This window comes from Emydura macquarii, unplaced genomic scaffold (assembly GCF_026122565.2).
Source record: "Emydura macquarii macquarii isolate MOO-44397 ecotype Brisbane River unplaced genomic scaffold, CSIRO-AGI_Emac_v2 contig_3108, whole genome shotgun sequence".
In the NCBI taxonomy this organism is placed as follows: domain Eukaryota; kingdom Metazoa; phylum Chordata; order Testudines; family Chelidae; genus Emydura; species Emydura macquarii.
Window position 1 is genome coordinate 3,107,896 of NW_027133245.1, and position 18,633 is coordinate 3,126,528.

At 39.0% G+C, this 18,633-nt stretch overlaps 1 protein-coding gene across 8 annotated transcripts in view; it reads left to right on the forward strand.

Moving 5' to 3' along the window:
* The first annotated feature begins 2,945 nt into the window (after positions 1 to 2,945).
* TUSC3 (tumor suppressor candidate 3) overlaps positions 2,946 to 18,633 on the forward strand; it is a 276,373-nt gene continuing 260,685 nt past the window's right edge. For all 8 annotated transcript variants that reach the window (XR_010916676.1, XR_010916675.1, XM_067530559.1 and 5 more), the window contains exon 1: positions 2,946 to 3,089. Coding sequence is in view for 5 of the 8 variants with exons in the window: in XM_067530559.1 (XP_067386660.1) it covers positions 2,994 to 3,089 (96 nt within the window). In the remaining 3 variants the exon portion in view is untranslated. The remainder of the gene's footprint in view (positions 3,090 to 18,633) is intronic.

Sequence of the window (18,633 nt, forward strand, 5' to 3'; positions counted from 1 at the left end):
GGAGATGATGCTGATGATGACTTTGATAAATAAATATTTTCACTCCTATATGTCAATGCTAACTTCCCTATGATTACTAAAATTCAATGTATTTTTTTAATGTAAGCAATGCTTCCTTCTGTTAAAATATGATTTTTAAAAAATATTTTCTTGCCTGTATATCTGCATAATTGTTCTAGTTTTGTCATGTATTCATCGGAGGAAGTACTTTTGAATGATACCTTACAGTGTCATAGGAAATGAGTTGAGTGTTATCAGTACTTCCAGCAGCCAGAGGACTTGCAGCTATAAGCCAGAGTGAGGCAGCAAGTTGCCCCTGTCATGTAGGGAACTGGACTAGAAGATCCCCTCAAGGTCCCTTCCAGTCCAACACTTCCATGATTCCATGCTGCAGAGGATGTCTCCACTGAAATTATGATTCTATAGATTTTTTTTAATGAATCAAATGACACCTCCCTTACTTTTCTATTACTTACTTGCCCATGAAATCAGATTTTATAAGATTATGATCCCAGACAACCTACAGTTCTGGCTTGGGGGTGCTCTGGCAGAGAGCTTGTCCCAGGATAAAATGGTATGCTCTTGAATTACTGGTAAAGTAAGTTTTAGTATAACAAAAAGAGGGGAAACACAACTAAACAAGCACCCAATCAAATATGAATAAAAATAGGAAATTGATTACACATTTTTTATAATTATAAATTTGTCCAGCTTTTTTGTTCTTCCTTATGCACACCGCAGTGCAATGATAATACTTTCTTGCCAAGTCAAGCTTTGTCTGATCACTGAGCCCTTATTATAATAAGCAGGGCAGTGAAGTAGTCTCAGCTGTTCGCCAGGCTCTCCTAGCTTTTCTTCCAGCTCTCTCCATCATCTTTCCTCATCACACACATTATATTTTTTCCAAAGTCTCTGGGTTCTCTGTGCAGCACAACTGGATGCTGCTCTGACCCTCTTGAACATTTCCTCTTTCACAAAACTCATACCAATTGCTTGAAGTAATTCTTTCTGTACACGGCTCATATCCTTGTCTCTCTTCTTTGTAGCTCTGTTTATAACAGACTGAAAGTTGCCCACAAGACTAGAAAATCCTGGGATCTCCCTGAACAGATGCACTCCTGTCTTATCAATATCATTGCAGAATCAGAAACATCTGCGAGTCTCTAAATTTGTTCCTCTCTGAAATATAGAGAACCAAATAGCTAATGTAAAAAAGAGAATTCTTGGTTATACTAGGTGCTTTCCTATTCATCCCACATACATGGATTTTGCTACACAAATATGTTTAATGCTGTCTGTTCATGAAAACATATGGCATATTCAGCATAACAGTAAAACGTTAATTTCTGAAGCAAAATATATTATTTGAGCACAAAACATAGTCTAATATACTGAAAATGGTGTAGGTGTAAATTCTTTGGTGCCTCTATCCCATTTAGTAACTTTTTATACAACATCTCATGAAAACGTAGGTGAAATTCAAGAAAATGGGCCCTGAAACAATACTGACCCCCAGTCTTAAACCTATCTGAAAAAAGTTGTTCATTTTTAAAAAGGAAAAAATTGAACTGCCCCATAGGGATATTTGTGTTAAACTTGATTTTACTTAATTTGTCCAGAAATGATATGGTTAAAGTAAAAAGTATGTAAATTACACTAATAAACAGTACTAAATACTGGATCCATTGTTAAAAGTACCAAGTCCTTTGCTTCTAGAAATTGTCAAGTCTCTCTTAAACAGAGCAAACTGCCCATTGTGTTGAAAGGAAGCATTAGGGTGGTCTCTGCTCAAGAAGCTGTCCTTGGCATACACATAAACTGTATCCGTTTTACTTTTTTTTTCAGTAAGATTTTGGAGAACGTTGTAATGAGAACTTTCACAGTATCTAGATCCTTTTGGTTTTCTTGACCTTCGTCAAGATGGGTATAGACCTGACTTTGACTCAAAAACTGCATTTGTTACATTGGTCAATTATCTTCCATTCTAATATTATTAGATCCACTATCTGTCTTTGATACTGTTGATCATGGGGTGTTGTTGAATTGCCTGTGGAGCTTGGTGGGAGGGAATGAAGCTCCCCATCAGTGGCTTTGTTCTTTTCTCTGAGAGATCTCAGGGGCTAGTAGTCATGGGCAATGTCCTCTTCTTGAAGGACTCCTAAGTGTGGAGTGCCCCAGGATGGCAATTTGTTACCCTTTCTGTTCAATGTGTACATGGGGCGATTAGGAAGATTAATAAGGAGAGATAGGGTATGGCAATTTCAATATGCTCAATATGCTGATGATACCAAATTGTGTATTTGTGTTGTCTGACTTGTACAATAAAGTCACCCATTGCCTCAGGCAATGTTAATGGGCCATGGATGAGAGAAAACTACTTGTAGGTCAAACTTGACAAGACTGAGATGATGAGGATAAGCTGGGAGAGTAGAGGCTTGTAATGGCAGAAATAATATTAACCCTTTTGATTGTGGGAGAGCATCAGTCATTAGTCATCCAAGTTTGCAACTCATGGATTTCTTTAGACCTTCAACTGTTAGATGACCACACTAAAGTACTAAGCGGGTCGGTTTCTACCAGCTGTGTTTGGGCAGGAGGTTGCCTGAGTGTCAAGTGAGATTCCTGATCTTTGACAGGTTGGATTTCATCACATATTAAGCTTCATCCTCTGCTGTGTACAGCTGGATCTGTGTGGGTGCAAAATGAATGGCACTTGAGGGTGCCCAGCACTTGGCAGGGTCAGCCCCCAATTCAATGTAACCTCCGGGAGTGGCCTCGGAGAGTTAGCCGCTCGTGAAGGTGTCAGGCGTGAGACCTGCCCCAAAGAGGGGCAAAGGCTGGGGAGAGAGAACTACATTTCCCAAGCGCCTTTGCGCGGCAGGCCGCTTGTGAGTGGCGGAGGTCCGCGTCCAATCAGCAGGGAGGAGGTGGATAGCGGTGCGGCACTGGCAGGTGTTCCCTGGAGGAGGCCCGGCTGCGCGGGGGGAGGGAACATGGCGCTGGGTACCAGGGCATCGCGGTGGCTGCTGCACCTGCCGCTGCTGCTCCTGCTCTGCGTGCGGCTCGGGGGCGGACAGAAGAAGAAGGAGGTAGAACCGTTCGCTCCTCTCCGGCGAGCCCCGGCCCGGGCGGGGAGAAGGTTGGGGCTGCCCCCACTGTCCGCCGGGCTCCCCCCGCCCTGTGAGCCCCGTGGCCGGGCGCGGCCCAGCCGGGGAATGAAGGGGGCTCGTTCACGCTGACTCAGCCGCGCTCTCCTTCCCCGACTCTCTCCTTGTGCCGCCCCCCCCCCCCCAGCTCCGTGGGTTGCAGGACGGGCTGCTCCTTCCCCTTGGCTATGGGGGCTCCCTCTGCCCCGCCGCCTTGCCCCACGCCAGGGCTGGCGTCTCTACACCCTCTTGTGCCCCATCGCCGCCCAGGTCCGCAGCCCTGAAACACTCGCGTGGGTGAGTCCCCCGCCCTCCTTTGCACCTCGCTCCAGGCGCTGCCACCGTGGCGTGGATTGCGTCCCAGCCCGCCGTCCCTCGCCTGGAGGGCATCTATTCTCCGCTCTGCAGGAGCTTACAAATTGCTGATTCCCCACCACTCAGTCTAGCTATGGCAACATCGCCTTCAACTCTAGCTTTTAACATCCTGGCAACGCAGGGTAAAACCAGTAAACGGATAATTGACACGTCTCCAGATTAGTTACAATAGCAGGTTGAATAATTCTGATTTTACTTTCCATTCACAATGTTGAAGTACTGTCTTAGGTTACACCGTTTCATCCCGGGTTTGCATCAAAAGAAGTCCTTTCTAGTTGAATTTGGCCCTAAATGTAGTTTTTGAATGAATAATTTCAAGTCAATAGGTATGGTTCTTTATTCCTTTTTTCCCCCTAATGAAAACACTTTTAAAAACAGGGGCTCTTTTTACATTGTTAGTTTGAGCTAGTGTCTGAGACCCTAATGTGAAATTGACTTGACCCTACTTGTAGGAACAATGAAATTGAATGGTATATGTTTGTTGTTCAATCAAAAGTAATGCCAACAGAAAAACATAGAAATAATTACAGTGTGCTTTAATATACACTGAATCTCAATTCTAAAGATCAAAGAAATATCTGTTAAAAACATGGGGTGAGATTAAAAAAAATTAACAACTTTGATTATTCAAATGAAATGCAAGTCAAATTACTCTTATTTATGGTATTGGTTTGCCTTTCAGTTAGGAAAATTAAAACTGTTTCATTTTTATATGACATTTTATAGATTCTCTCTCCCACTAGTAGAGTGCAAACACTGGAAGAATTTTTTGTTTTAAAGTTTCTATTTACGTTTTAAAACAAACAAATGATAATTCTGCCTTGAGTAATCACAACCTATGTAACATTTTAGCTTTACTCTGAGCTTTATGGTTTTAATGATAGAACTACAAGGGTGCTTAGCTTTTGTTTGTTTGTTTGATTGCTACCAAAAAACTCATTACTGTGTTTTGAAAATCCAGTTTTCTTAACAAATCAGTTGTTTAAATTATTTGTTCAAACACATGGGAGAGGTGTCAAAAGTTTTCTCCTCCTTCTACCTGCTCAAGGGATTGCCAAATGATGTGTCTTGAGTGCTAGACATCAATTCCACAAAACAATTTCTCTCTCCTCTCATACTTTATTTTACATGATTTATTTGCTAACACTCTGCTTTTTCAAATAATCATATAAGCTCTTTACATAGCTAGCAATCTTAATGGAAATCATGTTTGCCCTAGTAACTAGAAAGAAATTTCTATGATTCTGTATTGTACACGTGTGAAGCCAGATGCTGTTCTCTTTACACTAGTATAAATCCTGGTTACTTCTATTGTAGATGTATAGGGTTACATCTACCTTACCTTGGTGTAATTGAAACTAAAGTCTAGCTCATGGCATACATTTTGAGGGGAAAGATCCAGGGGAGAGTGAGAGGCTAAAGAGAACAAGTGAGGGAGGGAATGAAAGTGGATGTGAGGGAGATTGAGAGATGGCTAGAAAGGCGTTACTAGGGCAGGTGGAGGGGCTAGAGGAGAAAAGACAAACTTCTGCATCTGCAAATGGGAGAAAATTGTAGGAGAAAGGGAAGCTGAGGGGAGGGGGAAGGTCATATAGTATTTTTGTCAATTTTTCTTCTTGACGAAATCCACAAAATCCTGTGCAGAGACTATGGTTAAGGACTATCAGGGAAAACAGATGAACTTTAGGCACCCAAGTCTGTCTTTAGGTATTTAAAGAAGTGGTCTCATTTTCAAAAGTGCGGAGCACCAACAGTCCCTTGGAAGTCAGTGAAATCTGAAAAATAGTTAGACACTTAAATAGGGATTTAGCAGCTTAACTCAAGGCACTTTTTTTGGAAAGTCTGGTCTATTGTGCATTATAGGATGGAAAAGAAAGCAAATAATATAGAATAGGTTCTACTTTTTTTATATTACAATTAACCATGTTTGCTGGATTTAAATACTTGCTAGTCATTTTTAGACATGAAATGTGTTTTAGGTCACTTTTGTGTCTGTTTCGATAAAATATTAACATTGCAATTAGTGCTTTGACACCACATGCAAGATGGCTGAAAACCTATATTTTTTTTTTTTTTTTTTGTTAAAATGGGTCCGTATGTGTTAAATTGGTTCCTTTCCTGCTAAGAAAATAATGGCAACTCAAAGCAAAGTGGACTTTGACAAACATTTCTGGTAATGTATGCATCCCCATTTTACTGCAGATATGGCAAATAACAGGATCCAAATGGTTACTCTTTCTTGTTTAGCCACTTCATACTACATTACAGGTTGCAGTTGCTCTTTTACTCTCAAAAGCTTCTACTCAGCCTTCTTGCTTCCTGTTAATGGTGTTGTCCTTCTTGAACAGATCTGTCTCCTGTTGTAATTGTCCCTTCTTCCTCCAAATATCTGTTATACTGGAGTTAAATTTCTCCCCAAAATGAATTTCTCCTCACAATTCTGCTTCCAGAATCTAGTATAATCTTATAAGATGTTTTTACTCTTAATATACATTTATAAGATGGAATTTTGCTAATTGAATGTTAACTTTGTGTTCTGCGTTTATTGTAAGCATATATTGTACTGAGAGTTTAACACTCCACTCTCCTCACCCAGCACCAATATCTCATGATTTGAAACCATGTCATTTTTTGTCCAGATACAGTGTGATGAGAGCTTGTATATGCTAAAAATGGAGCCTGTAAAGGAAGGAACAAATAATATTTTGAAGGAGTGTTCTTGAGGTGAAACATATGAAGAGGACTGTGCCTCCAGGAGGATAGATAGATTGATTAAGGAGGAGGATAATGGAGAAAAGAAACCTTTTTATTTGGTCAGGAAAAAAGTTGTTGGTCATTCTGAGAACCATTTCAGTGGCGTGAAGAGGGTAGAAGACATGTTAGAATGCACCACGGTAGATACTGGTAGAGAGGAAATTGAAGTAATAGAACTAAAATGTGTACTCCAGGAGGTTGAAAGCAAAGAAGGAGAGAAAAGGGATCAGAAGACTTTTTTGTCTTGGGGGTGGGGAGAGGAGGGATAAGCATGAGGAAGATCAGGCTGAGCAGTTAGGGACTAGTGGAAGAGAACATGAGACCACTTCACAGTCAGATCTTAGGTTGAAGGGGGGGGAAGAGTATTGAGGAGGAAAAGGAAGTCATTTATATTGAGTAGGGTTATTTGTTTATAGTTTGAAAAATCAGCAGAATCTTGGTTGGAGAGGTGTAAGTCAGATGCTAGGAAAAGAGCTTCATGAAGTAGAAGAACTAGAACTATTGGCAAGGAAGCTAACTTACATGAAGAGTATGAGAGCAGATTGCATAAGGGCTACAGTGCACACAGGAAGTGGATGCAAAGCATGAGTCAAGACTGGAGACCTTTAGGAAGAGGAATGGCAATGCAGGAGGTAAGAAGAAGAAGATAGAGTTATAGGTATCAATCATATTATCTACTGAAGAGAGGGCAGCTATTGAGGGAAGAGTGAGTGGAAGAAAATAAGAACGCTAAGATGTTGATGGTCTAATTTATTGACAAGGAATCATTGCCTTAATTTATTGTGAAATGGCGGTGGATAGCTTTGTTTACAATGCACACTGTAAGTTCTTAAGTAATCATAAAAGTATTTTTGCCATTTTAGTAGCTTGGAATCCAACTTTTTAAGTTTTTCCTGCATAAATTATATACAATTTTTAAGTTAGCATGCAAATGTTTTAAATTTGGATACTTGAGTTCTTAAATTCTAACAATGAGGGAAGGAATTTACTTTAATTGACATCTTGCCAGCCAATATATCCCTTATTGCTGAGCTTTATAAATTGTATGTGTTTGCAGTGCTTACATGAATACATAGAACTATAAGCACACTATTATTCCTTTGCTGCATTGAGCTTATTACTTATAATCTGACTGCTGCTTTGCATTGTAAACATCATGATTATCTGTAACTGAGGAGACAAATAGGTGCAGGCCCTCCTCTCTATACATACATACATATGTATACATACACACACAATATCAGATAAGTAATAAGGGATAAAGAGAGAACTTCTTGGAAAGTGACTAGAGGGGAGAATAAGATAGAAACTTCGTCTGCTGGTTCACATATAAGAATTAATGTAGTTGGAGGAAGCTTCGTTTTGTGGCTTGAGGCCTATATATTATACAGTACCTTTACCTCAAACAACACTTCCTCCTAGGGTTGTAAATATTGATTACAAAAGGTAACTGTTTAAACTATTAAAATTATTATCGGTTAACCATTTAACTGATAACAATTTTGTGTCCGCCCCCACACACTCCGACCCCTCCCCTCAGGGCCAGGGTAGCACCCCTGCCTGGCTGTGCAGGGGACTCCTGTCTCGGACCCGTGGTCCCCAGTGCTCTGCAGTGGGGTGCTAAGCAGCGCCTGCACCAGGGCCTTGACCTCCCCAGGCAGCAGCAGCTGTGTGGCCACTTCCGCTGTGACTTGACGCCGTCACCATGGAGAGCCTGCGCTGCCGGTTAACCCCTGTGCCACCGAGTAACTGCTAAGTATTAGTCTTGGTGGCAAGACTAATACTTAATGATTAACATTTAATCATTAAGTATTTTACATCCCTACTTCCTCCAAATGTAAATTATTTAGCCTTATTTGCTTGTCTTGGATAAAATAATAATTTGAATGGCAGAAATTATGTTTATAGTCACTTTTGCTTTTTTTCTCTTTCCTCTTCTTTGAAGTAGTCATTAAAATAGCTGTCTTGAAAACCAAATCATGTTACAGTGAGGCTGGTTTAAAAAGATGTGTGGCGTCTATAGAAAAGCATTTATGGTTGCATTCACTTCTCATATTTTCTGTACTTTGATAGCTTTTCACATCATTATTTATTTTAAACTAGCAAATTTAGTTTGTCTAGTCGTTAATGACCTGAACTTTGAATAAAATGGATTTGACTTCTATGAGATGGCCTGTAAACTTGTCAAATTTGACATCATCCTAAGCATTTTATATTAATGATTGATATCTGCCTTGAGACTCATTAGCTGATACTTCATGGAGAATATATTATTTTGTGAATATAGACACAATTATGGTGGAGGAAGGCTATACTTGAGAGGAAAAATCTCTGACCAGCTAACAGTTTTCCTTATCATTAAAGATTCATGTTGATTCTCTACCACTTTCCACTTTGTGCAGTCATCTGCTCTGTGCAAAGTGAGAGTAAAGTGGATATAAATACTATTAAATCTGAATGGTAGGTATATTTAGATTGATTTTACTTTCACTTTGTATGTGAGCAGACGACTGTATAAGATGCAATGCTGTGGAAAATGAGGCCCATAAATAAAGTGTTTTTTTTTTAAAGTCACTATTCCTACAATCTATAACTTGTTCAGTGATAAGATACTTCATTCCAGCAAGCAAATCTTACTCTTCACAAACTGTCTTAATGCCTGATGTATATTTTAACTTGTGTTGGTTTGTAATAGAAATTCTTCAGTGAGAAATTGTATACACACTCATAGTTCAGAAAGTAATGGAAGTTGATATAGTACAATGAATTTCTGATACATTGTATTTAATTTTACCTACTCTTTGGTCAAGAAACTTGTATAGTACCCATAGATCATGTGGCTCACAGACTATTGCTATTGTACAAATGTATTTTTGGTTGTTACACTTAGATAAATAGAAAAACATACCTGTAATAAAACCCAGAGGGTGGAAATCCTGCTTTTTGAAGTCAATGGGAATTTTGCCATGACTTCATTGGGGCCAGGATTTCTCTCACATTAATTTTATATTTATTAACTGGATTTTTTTAAAAAGTGTGTATACTGAATGAAAACTCTAATGATACATTCTCATATTTGTCACATTACCTTTAAACAGATGTTGGCTAAATGGTAGTAATGACATGCTAATTTAAGAGTCACTAAAAGATTTTAATATTCTATAATGCAAGACAATGGTATAAATTGTTAAATATATAGGGTTTTGTACAACAATATCTGTGCATATAGTCTTTTAACATTTATTAGTTTAAAGATTTTATACAATTTTGTGTTTATAAATTGCTAAATTTTGAGGGACAAAATAGCTTGCTTTTGACCATGTCATCCTTTGCTTCAGTTGTCACCACTTAGTAACCAGACAGTTAGTTTTTGAGATCCATCTTGTGCTTTGTGCAGGCTACACCTGCAGGAGAGATAGTAAGTAACTCATCAGCCTCCCTAGGTAGTCTACTACTTATTGTTCTTTTCAGGAACACACTTTTCTGTTCACTACATGTTCTCTTGTGCTAGAAGCAGTGGGATTGGCCCTTATCACAATCATTTAAATCTAATACTGGAGTTATTTGTAGAACTGCTATGGGAATACAGTAATTTACTTCCACATATCTCTGTACAGCTGAGGAACTTCTGTTTAAAATTGTTACGTGAGCTGCGTTATCTAACTGCCTGTGTGTTATCTTTAGTTTATATTGTTACTTCACGATTGGGTGATCTTATTTGGAGACTGCTTCTCTTTGGGGCTGTGGATCTACACAGCTTATGAAAGAACCTATGGGTTTTGTCACTGCTGCTCAACACTTCTTGCTACTAGACACCATGAACTAGATAGGTTAGCATTACTGTTCCCATTACAGTAACTTTTATTAAAGTTGAGAACTGCTGACTCTACACTAGTTTTGCAGTCATGAAATTATAGTACTTTAATGTAAGTAGATATATTAGAGCTGGGTGGAAACTGGATTTTTCATTTCAAGCGGAATGTTGTGAATCTGAGTTATTTCTTTCTGTTCTGAAATGGAACAAAAGCAAGAGTTGAATTGAGATTTAAAAAAACCCCCTCATTTCTGGTCAATCTAAATGTTTTCTTCCAATTTTATTTTGTATTATCTATTTAAAATAATGAATGAAATTTGACAGATGATTGAAATGTTCTGTTCCCAAAGTCAAGACATTCCATTTTAACCTTATCAGTATGCTTTTTAAAGTCTTTTCTTTCAAAAAATTTTGCTTGAAATGGACACATTTAGATAAATACACAGACTTTGATGAATTGGCATTTTCCAACAGGCACCAAAAATGATCTTGTGGTTAAAACACTGGACTGCTAACTCAAGAGTTCTGTGTTAAGTTTACAGTTCATCCATAGGCTTCCTGGATAACTTAGCCCAAGTCACTCAATCTCTCTGTGCCTCCAGTCCCATTCCCAGTTGTCCAGCTTCACGTTGTATCCCTTTTGTAGACTCGTTGTCTTTCCTCTCTGTTTAGAGTATAGATTTTTTTCAGGGCTGGGATTGTCTCTTAATGTAGTCATGCAGTGCCCACCACAATAATGCCATAATGTATGCTAGGGGCTCTAGGCAGTACTGTAATACTACTACTCAATGTGAAATAGTATTAATGATGATCAAATTCAGACACTCCATTTGAAAAGAAATATCTTTGCCCAAAATAATAGATACTTCACTTTCACAAAAGAATCAATTTTTAACTATAGAATACCATAATGCGAACTTTTTTTCCCTTTTTGCATCGATTAGGACACTAAGGCTACATCTATACATGTTGCTGGGAGTGCGATTCCCAGGCTGAGTAGAAATACTTGTGCGAGTGTGCTACATATAGTGTTGTGTCTGTAGTAGCTTGAGCAGTGAGCACAGGCTATCTGCTCTGACTACAAACTTGCCCAGATCTCATAGGTACATACTCAGGGCAATTAGCCTGTGCTGCTGCATGCTGCTTCTTATGTTACCAAGGCTAACTACTGTTTTTAGTGTGCTAGCTTGACTATGCCTGCTTGAGCTCGAGCTCAAGTGTAGTCTTAGCTCATGCTCAGATTGTTACTGCTTTGTCTTCAGAAAAGTATGTGGAATTTCTTCCTTTTTCACCATAATGTTCCTACCGCTTTTCTCTTGTTGTTGGACATTACTGATCTTCAGAGGTCTAAACCTTTCTTTTCTGTACATCTGTGTAACTGCAAGTTTTGGAAATAGAAGACTTTTATAGAAAGTTTGGGTCATCAAGTTTTACATTCTTATTCTCTGAGTGGTATTTACAGTGTCCTAAGTTGCAGTGTTGGAGTCCTGTAGCTATACAATATGGGAAGCTATGGCAATGCAATTTCTGTTTTCTTTCTAGCTGTAGAGATAATTTGAGTGCTTTGTGGAGTACATGGTATGAATTAATGGAATGTGCTTGTGTTTGTCATGCTTTTCAATAGAACACTACTATAGGCTTAAATGAAAAATTAAGGTAAATATTAGGAGGTAAAAAGAACAAGTAGCTTGAAAATGGTGCATGAGGCAGATGAGGGTATACTGCAATTACTACACTTGTATCTTCAACCAGCACCCGTCTGTGAAGACAGGTTACGAACAGTGGAGAGCTAAAGCCATGGATAAGATGAAAGATAAGTGAGGAGTATGATAAATATGGAGAGCTGTTTACATAATTTTATGGAAAGACTCACTGTTTTAAGTGAAGATGTAAATTGCAGCTGGAAATGTGGGACCTCTTTTCAGTGCGTTATAGCTCCATGTTCTCTTTCCATCATTTTGTCCAGTATTTCAATCTAGGTTTAATATCTATGGAACCATTTGATTAGTAGTAAGATCTAATATGGCTTTTGTTAATCCAACAGGTGAGGGCGGGGATCCAGTTCTCCCAACCACAAATGTTCAACTGTCTTGAGTTGGGTCCCTGAAAAATCAAGAGATTGGCTTAAATAATGAGTTTCTATTGATTGATTGATTAGTTGATTTGGCTTTTATTTGTCTTCTGGTTTCTAAGCCTTTATGGTTTCTAAGCCTTTAGAGCAGTGGTGCCCACACTTTTCCTGTGGTGCCTCCCCCATCAGTAATAGAATATGTCCGTGGCCCCCCTCCATTACTGCACAGTTGGCTCAGCAGGGGAGCTTGGGCTGAAGGCAGAGTTGAGGGCAGAATTGGTGATGGGGGAGAAGCTTGGGCTAGAGGCAGAGGTGGCCTGGAGAAGAGAGGGAATGAGGGCAGAGCTGGGCTGGGAGTGGAGCAGAGGGAGGAGTGAAGCTGTGACTGGGGTCGAAGCTGGGTTGGGGTAGAGCAGGGGGCGGAACAGAGTTGGGGTGGAATGAAGTTGGGTGGCTCTCCTTCCTGGCCCCACATGGGGGCAGATCTGGACCCCACCACATGTGCCCTGAACATTCCTCTATTTCCCTCTCGGGGGGCATGCCCCACAGTTTGTGGTCCACTGCTTTAGAGTACACTCGAATCATGTTTTATTTATTTTCTCCAGGTTTTTCCTCTTGAAAGCTAGACTTTTATTTATTTAAAAAAAAAAAAAAAAAAAAAAAAAAAAGAAAGCTAAGATTCTCTAATTGCAGAAATCCAGGAGCTGGGGCTTTAAGAAATACAATAAATATCATGAGCCTTATGATAAAATCATGAGTTGGAAACAATAGGAATCACAACCACTGCTTCCCTCTATCTTTCCTCTGGAAAACTGCAGTTTTCTGATGAAACCTTGGCTTTGCATGTTAAACAGCTGTTTTTCATAAAGCCATCTTGATGATTACCTAGTTCTTGATGTTTGTAAGTTGATAGCAAATTTCACCCTTTATGAAGAAATCTAATTTTTCTCTGGTATTGAAGCTAGCTGCACACAAGAGAATCAAACAGCTTTACATCTGCCCTTCCCAAGAATCTCCCTGCATTGATAGATATGGGTACTTCATTGGCCTTCAAAACTTTTGGATCCCTTCCTATTTTTCATAAGCTTTTTTAAAATAAAAACCAATGATAGTGGCTGAGGTAGTTTTAAGTTTAATTCTCTAAGCATCTTGGGATGAATGCCATTTGGTCTTGGAGATCTGACACTTTTTTTTTCTTTTCCTGATGATAAACGCTGAACGATTTTTCTTTTAACCTGCATTTCCTCTTATCAAAAAACAAACGAACACTAAGGTAGGCAAATGTTTGTCTTTGTTTTAAATTGTGTCTTATTGTCTTCTGAATAGCCAAAACACAGTAATTTTTAGTTCTTCTCCAATTTTCAGTTCCTCAGAATTTACTATGTTTGTTCTGCAGGAGAGTATACATTTCCTTTAATTGTTTCTGATAAGCAGCATTTATTTAAAGAGGGAAGAGAATTTATGTTAACTGGTATAATCTGCAGTTTCCACTTCTGTGTTTTTTGTTGTTTTTATTTTTGGCTTCCCTAAATTTTATTTTCATTATATTCTTTTTATATATTACATGCGTGCATACAACTTTCTGTTGCTTTATCTTCCTGTTCATTGTTTGTTTTTCATCTAATCTTTATCCCCCTGGGTATTCTTAAAAATATTTCTGTTGGACTCTCAGTAGTAGTGTATGGAATGTAGTCGGTACTGCATGAATTTCAGTTTAATATTGAGTTCTGCTCTGCTGAAGCTTTCAGTCTTTTTTGTTCTCTTTATTTCAAGTCTTTCCTATTACTGCTCAGAGTAGTGAAGGTGTTTGGCAGTGACATCCTATGGCATTATTTCCACACCTACACCCAATAATGTTGCTTGAATTTTGCCATTCTTCACATATACATGCTCCCTATCCCCTCATTCTCTGTTATAGCTAGTATGCATCATGCAGCAGTGCATTTCATTTAAAAAAAACAGGGAATCTGGCCCAAAATACAGCATGCATATAACACTATTACAATCAGTCATTGGTGGTTCAATATCTTTCCCACCCCTCTTTCCTGCCCATTTTATTGTACTACAGATTCCTATTGGCCAGGGCACCACTGCAGGAGGCTGAATGAATTCCAGTAAGCCTAAAAAGCTTAAGGCCCCCTTCTTTGAATTGTTTGAGTAAAGCAGAAAATAGCTCTACATATGCAGAAAACAGCTATATATACAGAATATAGGTGTCTCCCTATACAGAATACAGCTCTTCTACTGAACAAATATTGACCCTGCTCTATTTTTATTCCTGAATGAAAATAATCATGTGACTCTTAGCTGGGGGTCCTCCCTCTTCTCCTAGTGCTTCCTCCAGAAAAATAACTTCTACAGTTCTCTGTGTTGCCTAGCTCCAAAGAAAAATCCCTTTAATCCCTGTCCCTGGCCTCTTCCTTGTATTTGCAGTTTGAGGGATTGGATGCAGCAGATAGTTTAAACAAAGGGGAAAAGCAAAGGGGGAAAAGATTTTTGTTTTAAGATGGCTAGTCCTAGTCTTTTGGAGGGAGAAGGGAAGGATATGACTTTTGACTATTCAATGAATGGGACTGCTGATATCCCTAATCTAAAATGATTTTTATTAGCTGTGCAGAAATGCTAGAAAAAGTATTGCACTGTAGTAATGTAAAGCTCAAGGAAATGTCAAAAAAGAGTCTCTCTCCATCTACTGATGGAGGTAAAGCTCAGAAGTGCTTCTGCTTCTCATTATTCATCTGTTTTATCTTCACTAAATGTGGTTTGGTCCTAATACTTTTTTCAGTTTCTCTGTACTGCGGAAGGTACAAATATTGCTGTTTAAAGCTTCACTATAGGCTGTTTTCCGAATGGTTATTTTGCTTGTCATTGTCCATAGAAAATATTGCCATTCTTAAAGATGCTGTTGATAGTCTGATTTCTTAAATTACTCAGTTAGCCTATCCTGCATACACTATTTTGCCAGAATATCCTTGGAGTAAGTGGATTAAAGTAATGCTATCCCCTGAGAGAGTGGTGTCGGTGGCATCAATAGCAATGGAAAAAGAGAGAAGAGGAACATAGGGGAAGAAATAAGTAGTTCAGTCTTCTACATAAAACATTTGAGCTGTCAGTGGACTATCCAAGTTGGTATGTCAGAGAGACAATTGAGCACTGTTGTACAGAGGATGGCAGGATAGGTATAGAGTGGTAAGTATGTGTACCATCACACTTCTGTTAAATCTGAGTAGCAGACATCTTGACTTCCTGTAATCTTTGGAATTATTTTAATAAAGCAGAGTGTCAGTAAAATTGCAGTTTCCTTCTTTCATCTTTTGGAATTTAACAAGAAAGTTTATAGTCCTTTCATCACAAATAGATCAGAATGTGAGCATTGAATATTTTGTTTTTGAAACAGCAAGCAGGATAATGTTTGCCTTTTATATTTAATACTTTTAGAGGAGACTATATGATTACAAATTCAGATGTGGGAAAGTGTGAACCTTAGTGAAGAGAAATTCAGGGTCTTCACTGCAGAAGCAGTTCTAGTAATGCTAGAGCTAGCGAAGAGGAGCAGCTAACTGGAGAGTTTTGTGAGGGAGTTCTCCAGGTGAAGGAGGAAAAACTACATGATCCTTGAGGGACTTGTCTGTAGTGTGTGTGTTTGTGTTTGTCTGTGATGTGCTTGCTGCTTGACCAAAGTATATTGTGAGGTCTGTTTGTTTGGGGGACCATGTGCTGATCCTAGCAGCCTGGCAGGCAAGGCTGAGAGCTTCTTAATGAGACTTTGATCCCCAAGCCCATTAGCACCCATCAACCTTTAACCAGGGGACAGGGCTACTCAGGGAGAACCAGGGGTTTTTAAAAGCCTCCTCCTAAATGACCAGAGGAGCAAGTGAACAGGGTTGTGTTGCAAGTTAGTTCTGAGGGGGAGTGGGAAAGTGTGGGGGGCAGATAAACTTAATTAAAAATATTTAAACTAAAGGCAGTAAACACCCACTGAGCAAAACCAAACAAGAATAATGGAAAGAATTGCAAGAGTAAAAAGAGAATGCAGGCAGAAGTCCAGCCATCGAGTGGGGGTTATCCAGTTTATTGCACTGAATGCAGCCTGTATGATTATCTGCCCTATAGGTGGTTGGTGAAGGTGTGCATTTGATGCAAGGCACTCCTGACCCTCAGAGACCATGTATGGGCTTTCGAGACCAGGGTGACTGAACTGGAGGTGCTAAAGGAGAAAGAGAGGTACATAGATAAGACTTTCTGATTCACAGTAGAACAGTCCCACCCTTGGTCTGACAGCCTCTGTACTGTTGAGAAGGATGAAAGTCTCAGGGAAGGAGAACATCAAACTGGAGCAGAGGGAAACAATCACATAGTTGGGACCCTTATTCCAGATGATGTCATGGTATCCTTTCGCATGGAGGATACCTCTCTGAGGGAGGGAGCTCCAGATATTAGGAAGAGACAGGTAATAGTAATGGGGGATTCCATCGTTAGAAACATAGATAACTGGGTTTGAGATGACTTGCAGTTTTGAATACTGCATGCAGATCTGATCCCCCATCTCAAAAAAGATGTATTGGAATTGGAAAAGGTGTAGAAAAGGCCAACAAAAATGATTGGGGATATGGAAAAGCTTCCATATGAGGAGAGATTAATAAGACTGAGAGTTTTCAGCTAGGAAAAGAGGCGACTAAGGGGGAACATGATAGAGGTCTCTAAAATCATGACTAGTGTGGAGAAAGATAGTAAGAAATTGTTATTTACTCCTCATAACACAAGAACTAGGGATCACCAAATGAAGTTAATAGACAACAGGTTTAAAACAAACAAAAGGAAATATTTCTTCACACAATGCACAGTCAACCTGTGGAACTCCTTGTCAGAGGATGTTGTGAAGGCCAAGAGTATAACGGGGTTAAAAAAAAAAAAACTAGATAAGTTCATGTAGATAGGTCCATCAATGGGTATTAGCCAGATGAACAGGTATTGCTGTTTTCCAGAAACTGGGAATGGGGGACTGGATGGATCACTTGATGATTACTTGTCCATTTCATTCCCTCTGAAGTGCCTGGCATTGGCCACTGTTGGAAGACAGGATACTGGCCTAGATGGACAATTGGTCTGATCCAGTATGACCGTTTATATGTTATTAAAGACAGGTCCAGAGTGGAAGAATATATCAATTTGTATAATGTGATATTTATTTTATGTTACAGTAGAGGGAAGACACTGTTTTCAAATCAAGACTCAGAGCTTGAAGATAGCTGTCTGAAAGTTTTAGGTGAATTAATTACAATAAGCCGTGTCTGAAAATGCACAGTAAAATCCTTTGAATGTAATTCTAAATGTTGCTCTCTAGACCATAAAGACAAACTTGCCAGAATAATTCCTTCCCCCTTTATTCATGGGTGCAGTACATCCCCACCTAAAACTGGAATGGTGATTTTGTAAAAGTGTAGCATATATAATTGGTTGGTTCTTGTCTAAACAAATCATTATAAAAAATTGTAAAGTTGCCTTTTGTTGAGTACAGTGTATGAAGTAAAGAATGCTTAGAGCAGCCTGATAGCACTCCTCTAATTAGATTGTTGAAACATTGTTTCTGTCCCAGATGTCTCCATTTGGCAGCATCACTGCCATAAGAAAAGATCAGCAACTTAATTGATCTTTTCCACCACCCTGTTCTACAACCATTTATGCAGCATTTCCTGTGTATGTACATGGAAAATACGGATTGTATCTGCTCCAATACTAAATGCTGTGGATAAATCTTATTTAGATGGATTAGACTGTATAACCACAGGGAAAAAAGTGTATGTTGTTGGGCTTCTTATTGCTTTGAGGCTTCAGAATTAGTAATATCATTTATATGAATGTTGCGTTTTATTGGGTAAAGTTGCATTTTATTTTGGTAACTAGTTTAACTGTATGTTTTGCGGACCACTTCACTGAGATCTAAAATAATTTAGGTAGACATAAGGGGATTAGACGTTTATATACAGTTCTTTGGTTTTCTGCCTTCTGTAACATCTAGTGAATTTAATCTCCGGTTTTGTCATGCTGAAATTTTACAATTATGAGGTGCTATGATGAAGTTAAGTATTAAATAACAGTTGGCCTTACTCTGTCTACAGTGGTCCTCAAAGGAGGAGTTGAAGTGGATGAAGTTCCATTTTTGCATGCTGTTACTTCCATATAGCAAGTCTGCTATACCCAGAAAAAGAAATTAATCTGTTAGTAATTCTTTCATGTTGAATGAGTTAGTTATTTTATGGAAGAGCTAGAATACTAAGTGGTAATACTTTGGTCACATTAAGGAATCATATAATGTAGAGATGGAGAAGTCGGACTTTGCTGCCAATGCAGGCTTGTTCGGAACAGTATTTTATCTTATCTTGTACAGTCTATTTTATGGTTGCTGAAGTGATGAGGTTTCCATTGTTTTCAGGTGAAGCTACTCTCCAAACTCCTAGAGCTTATTAGTGGGA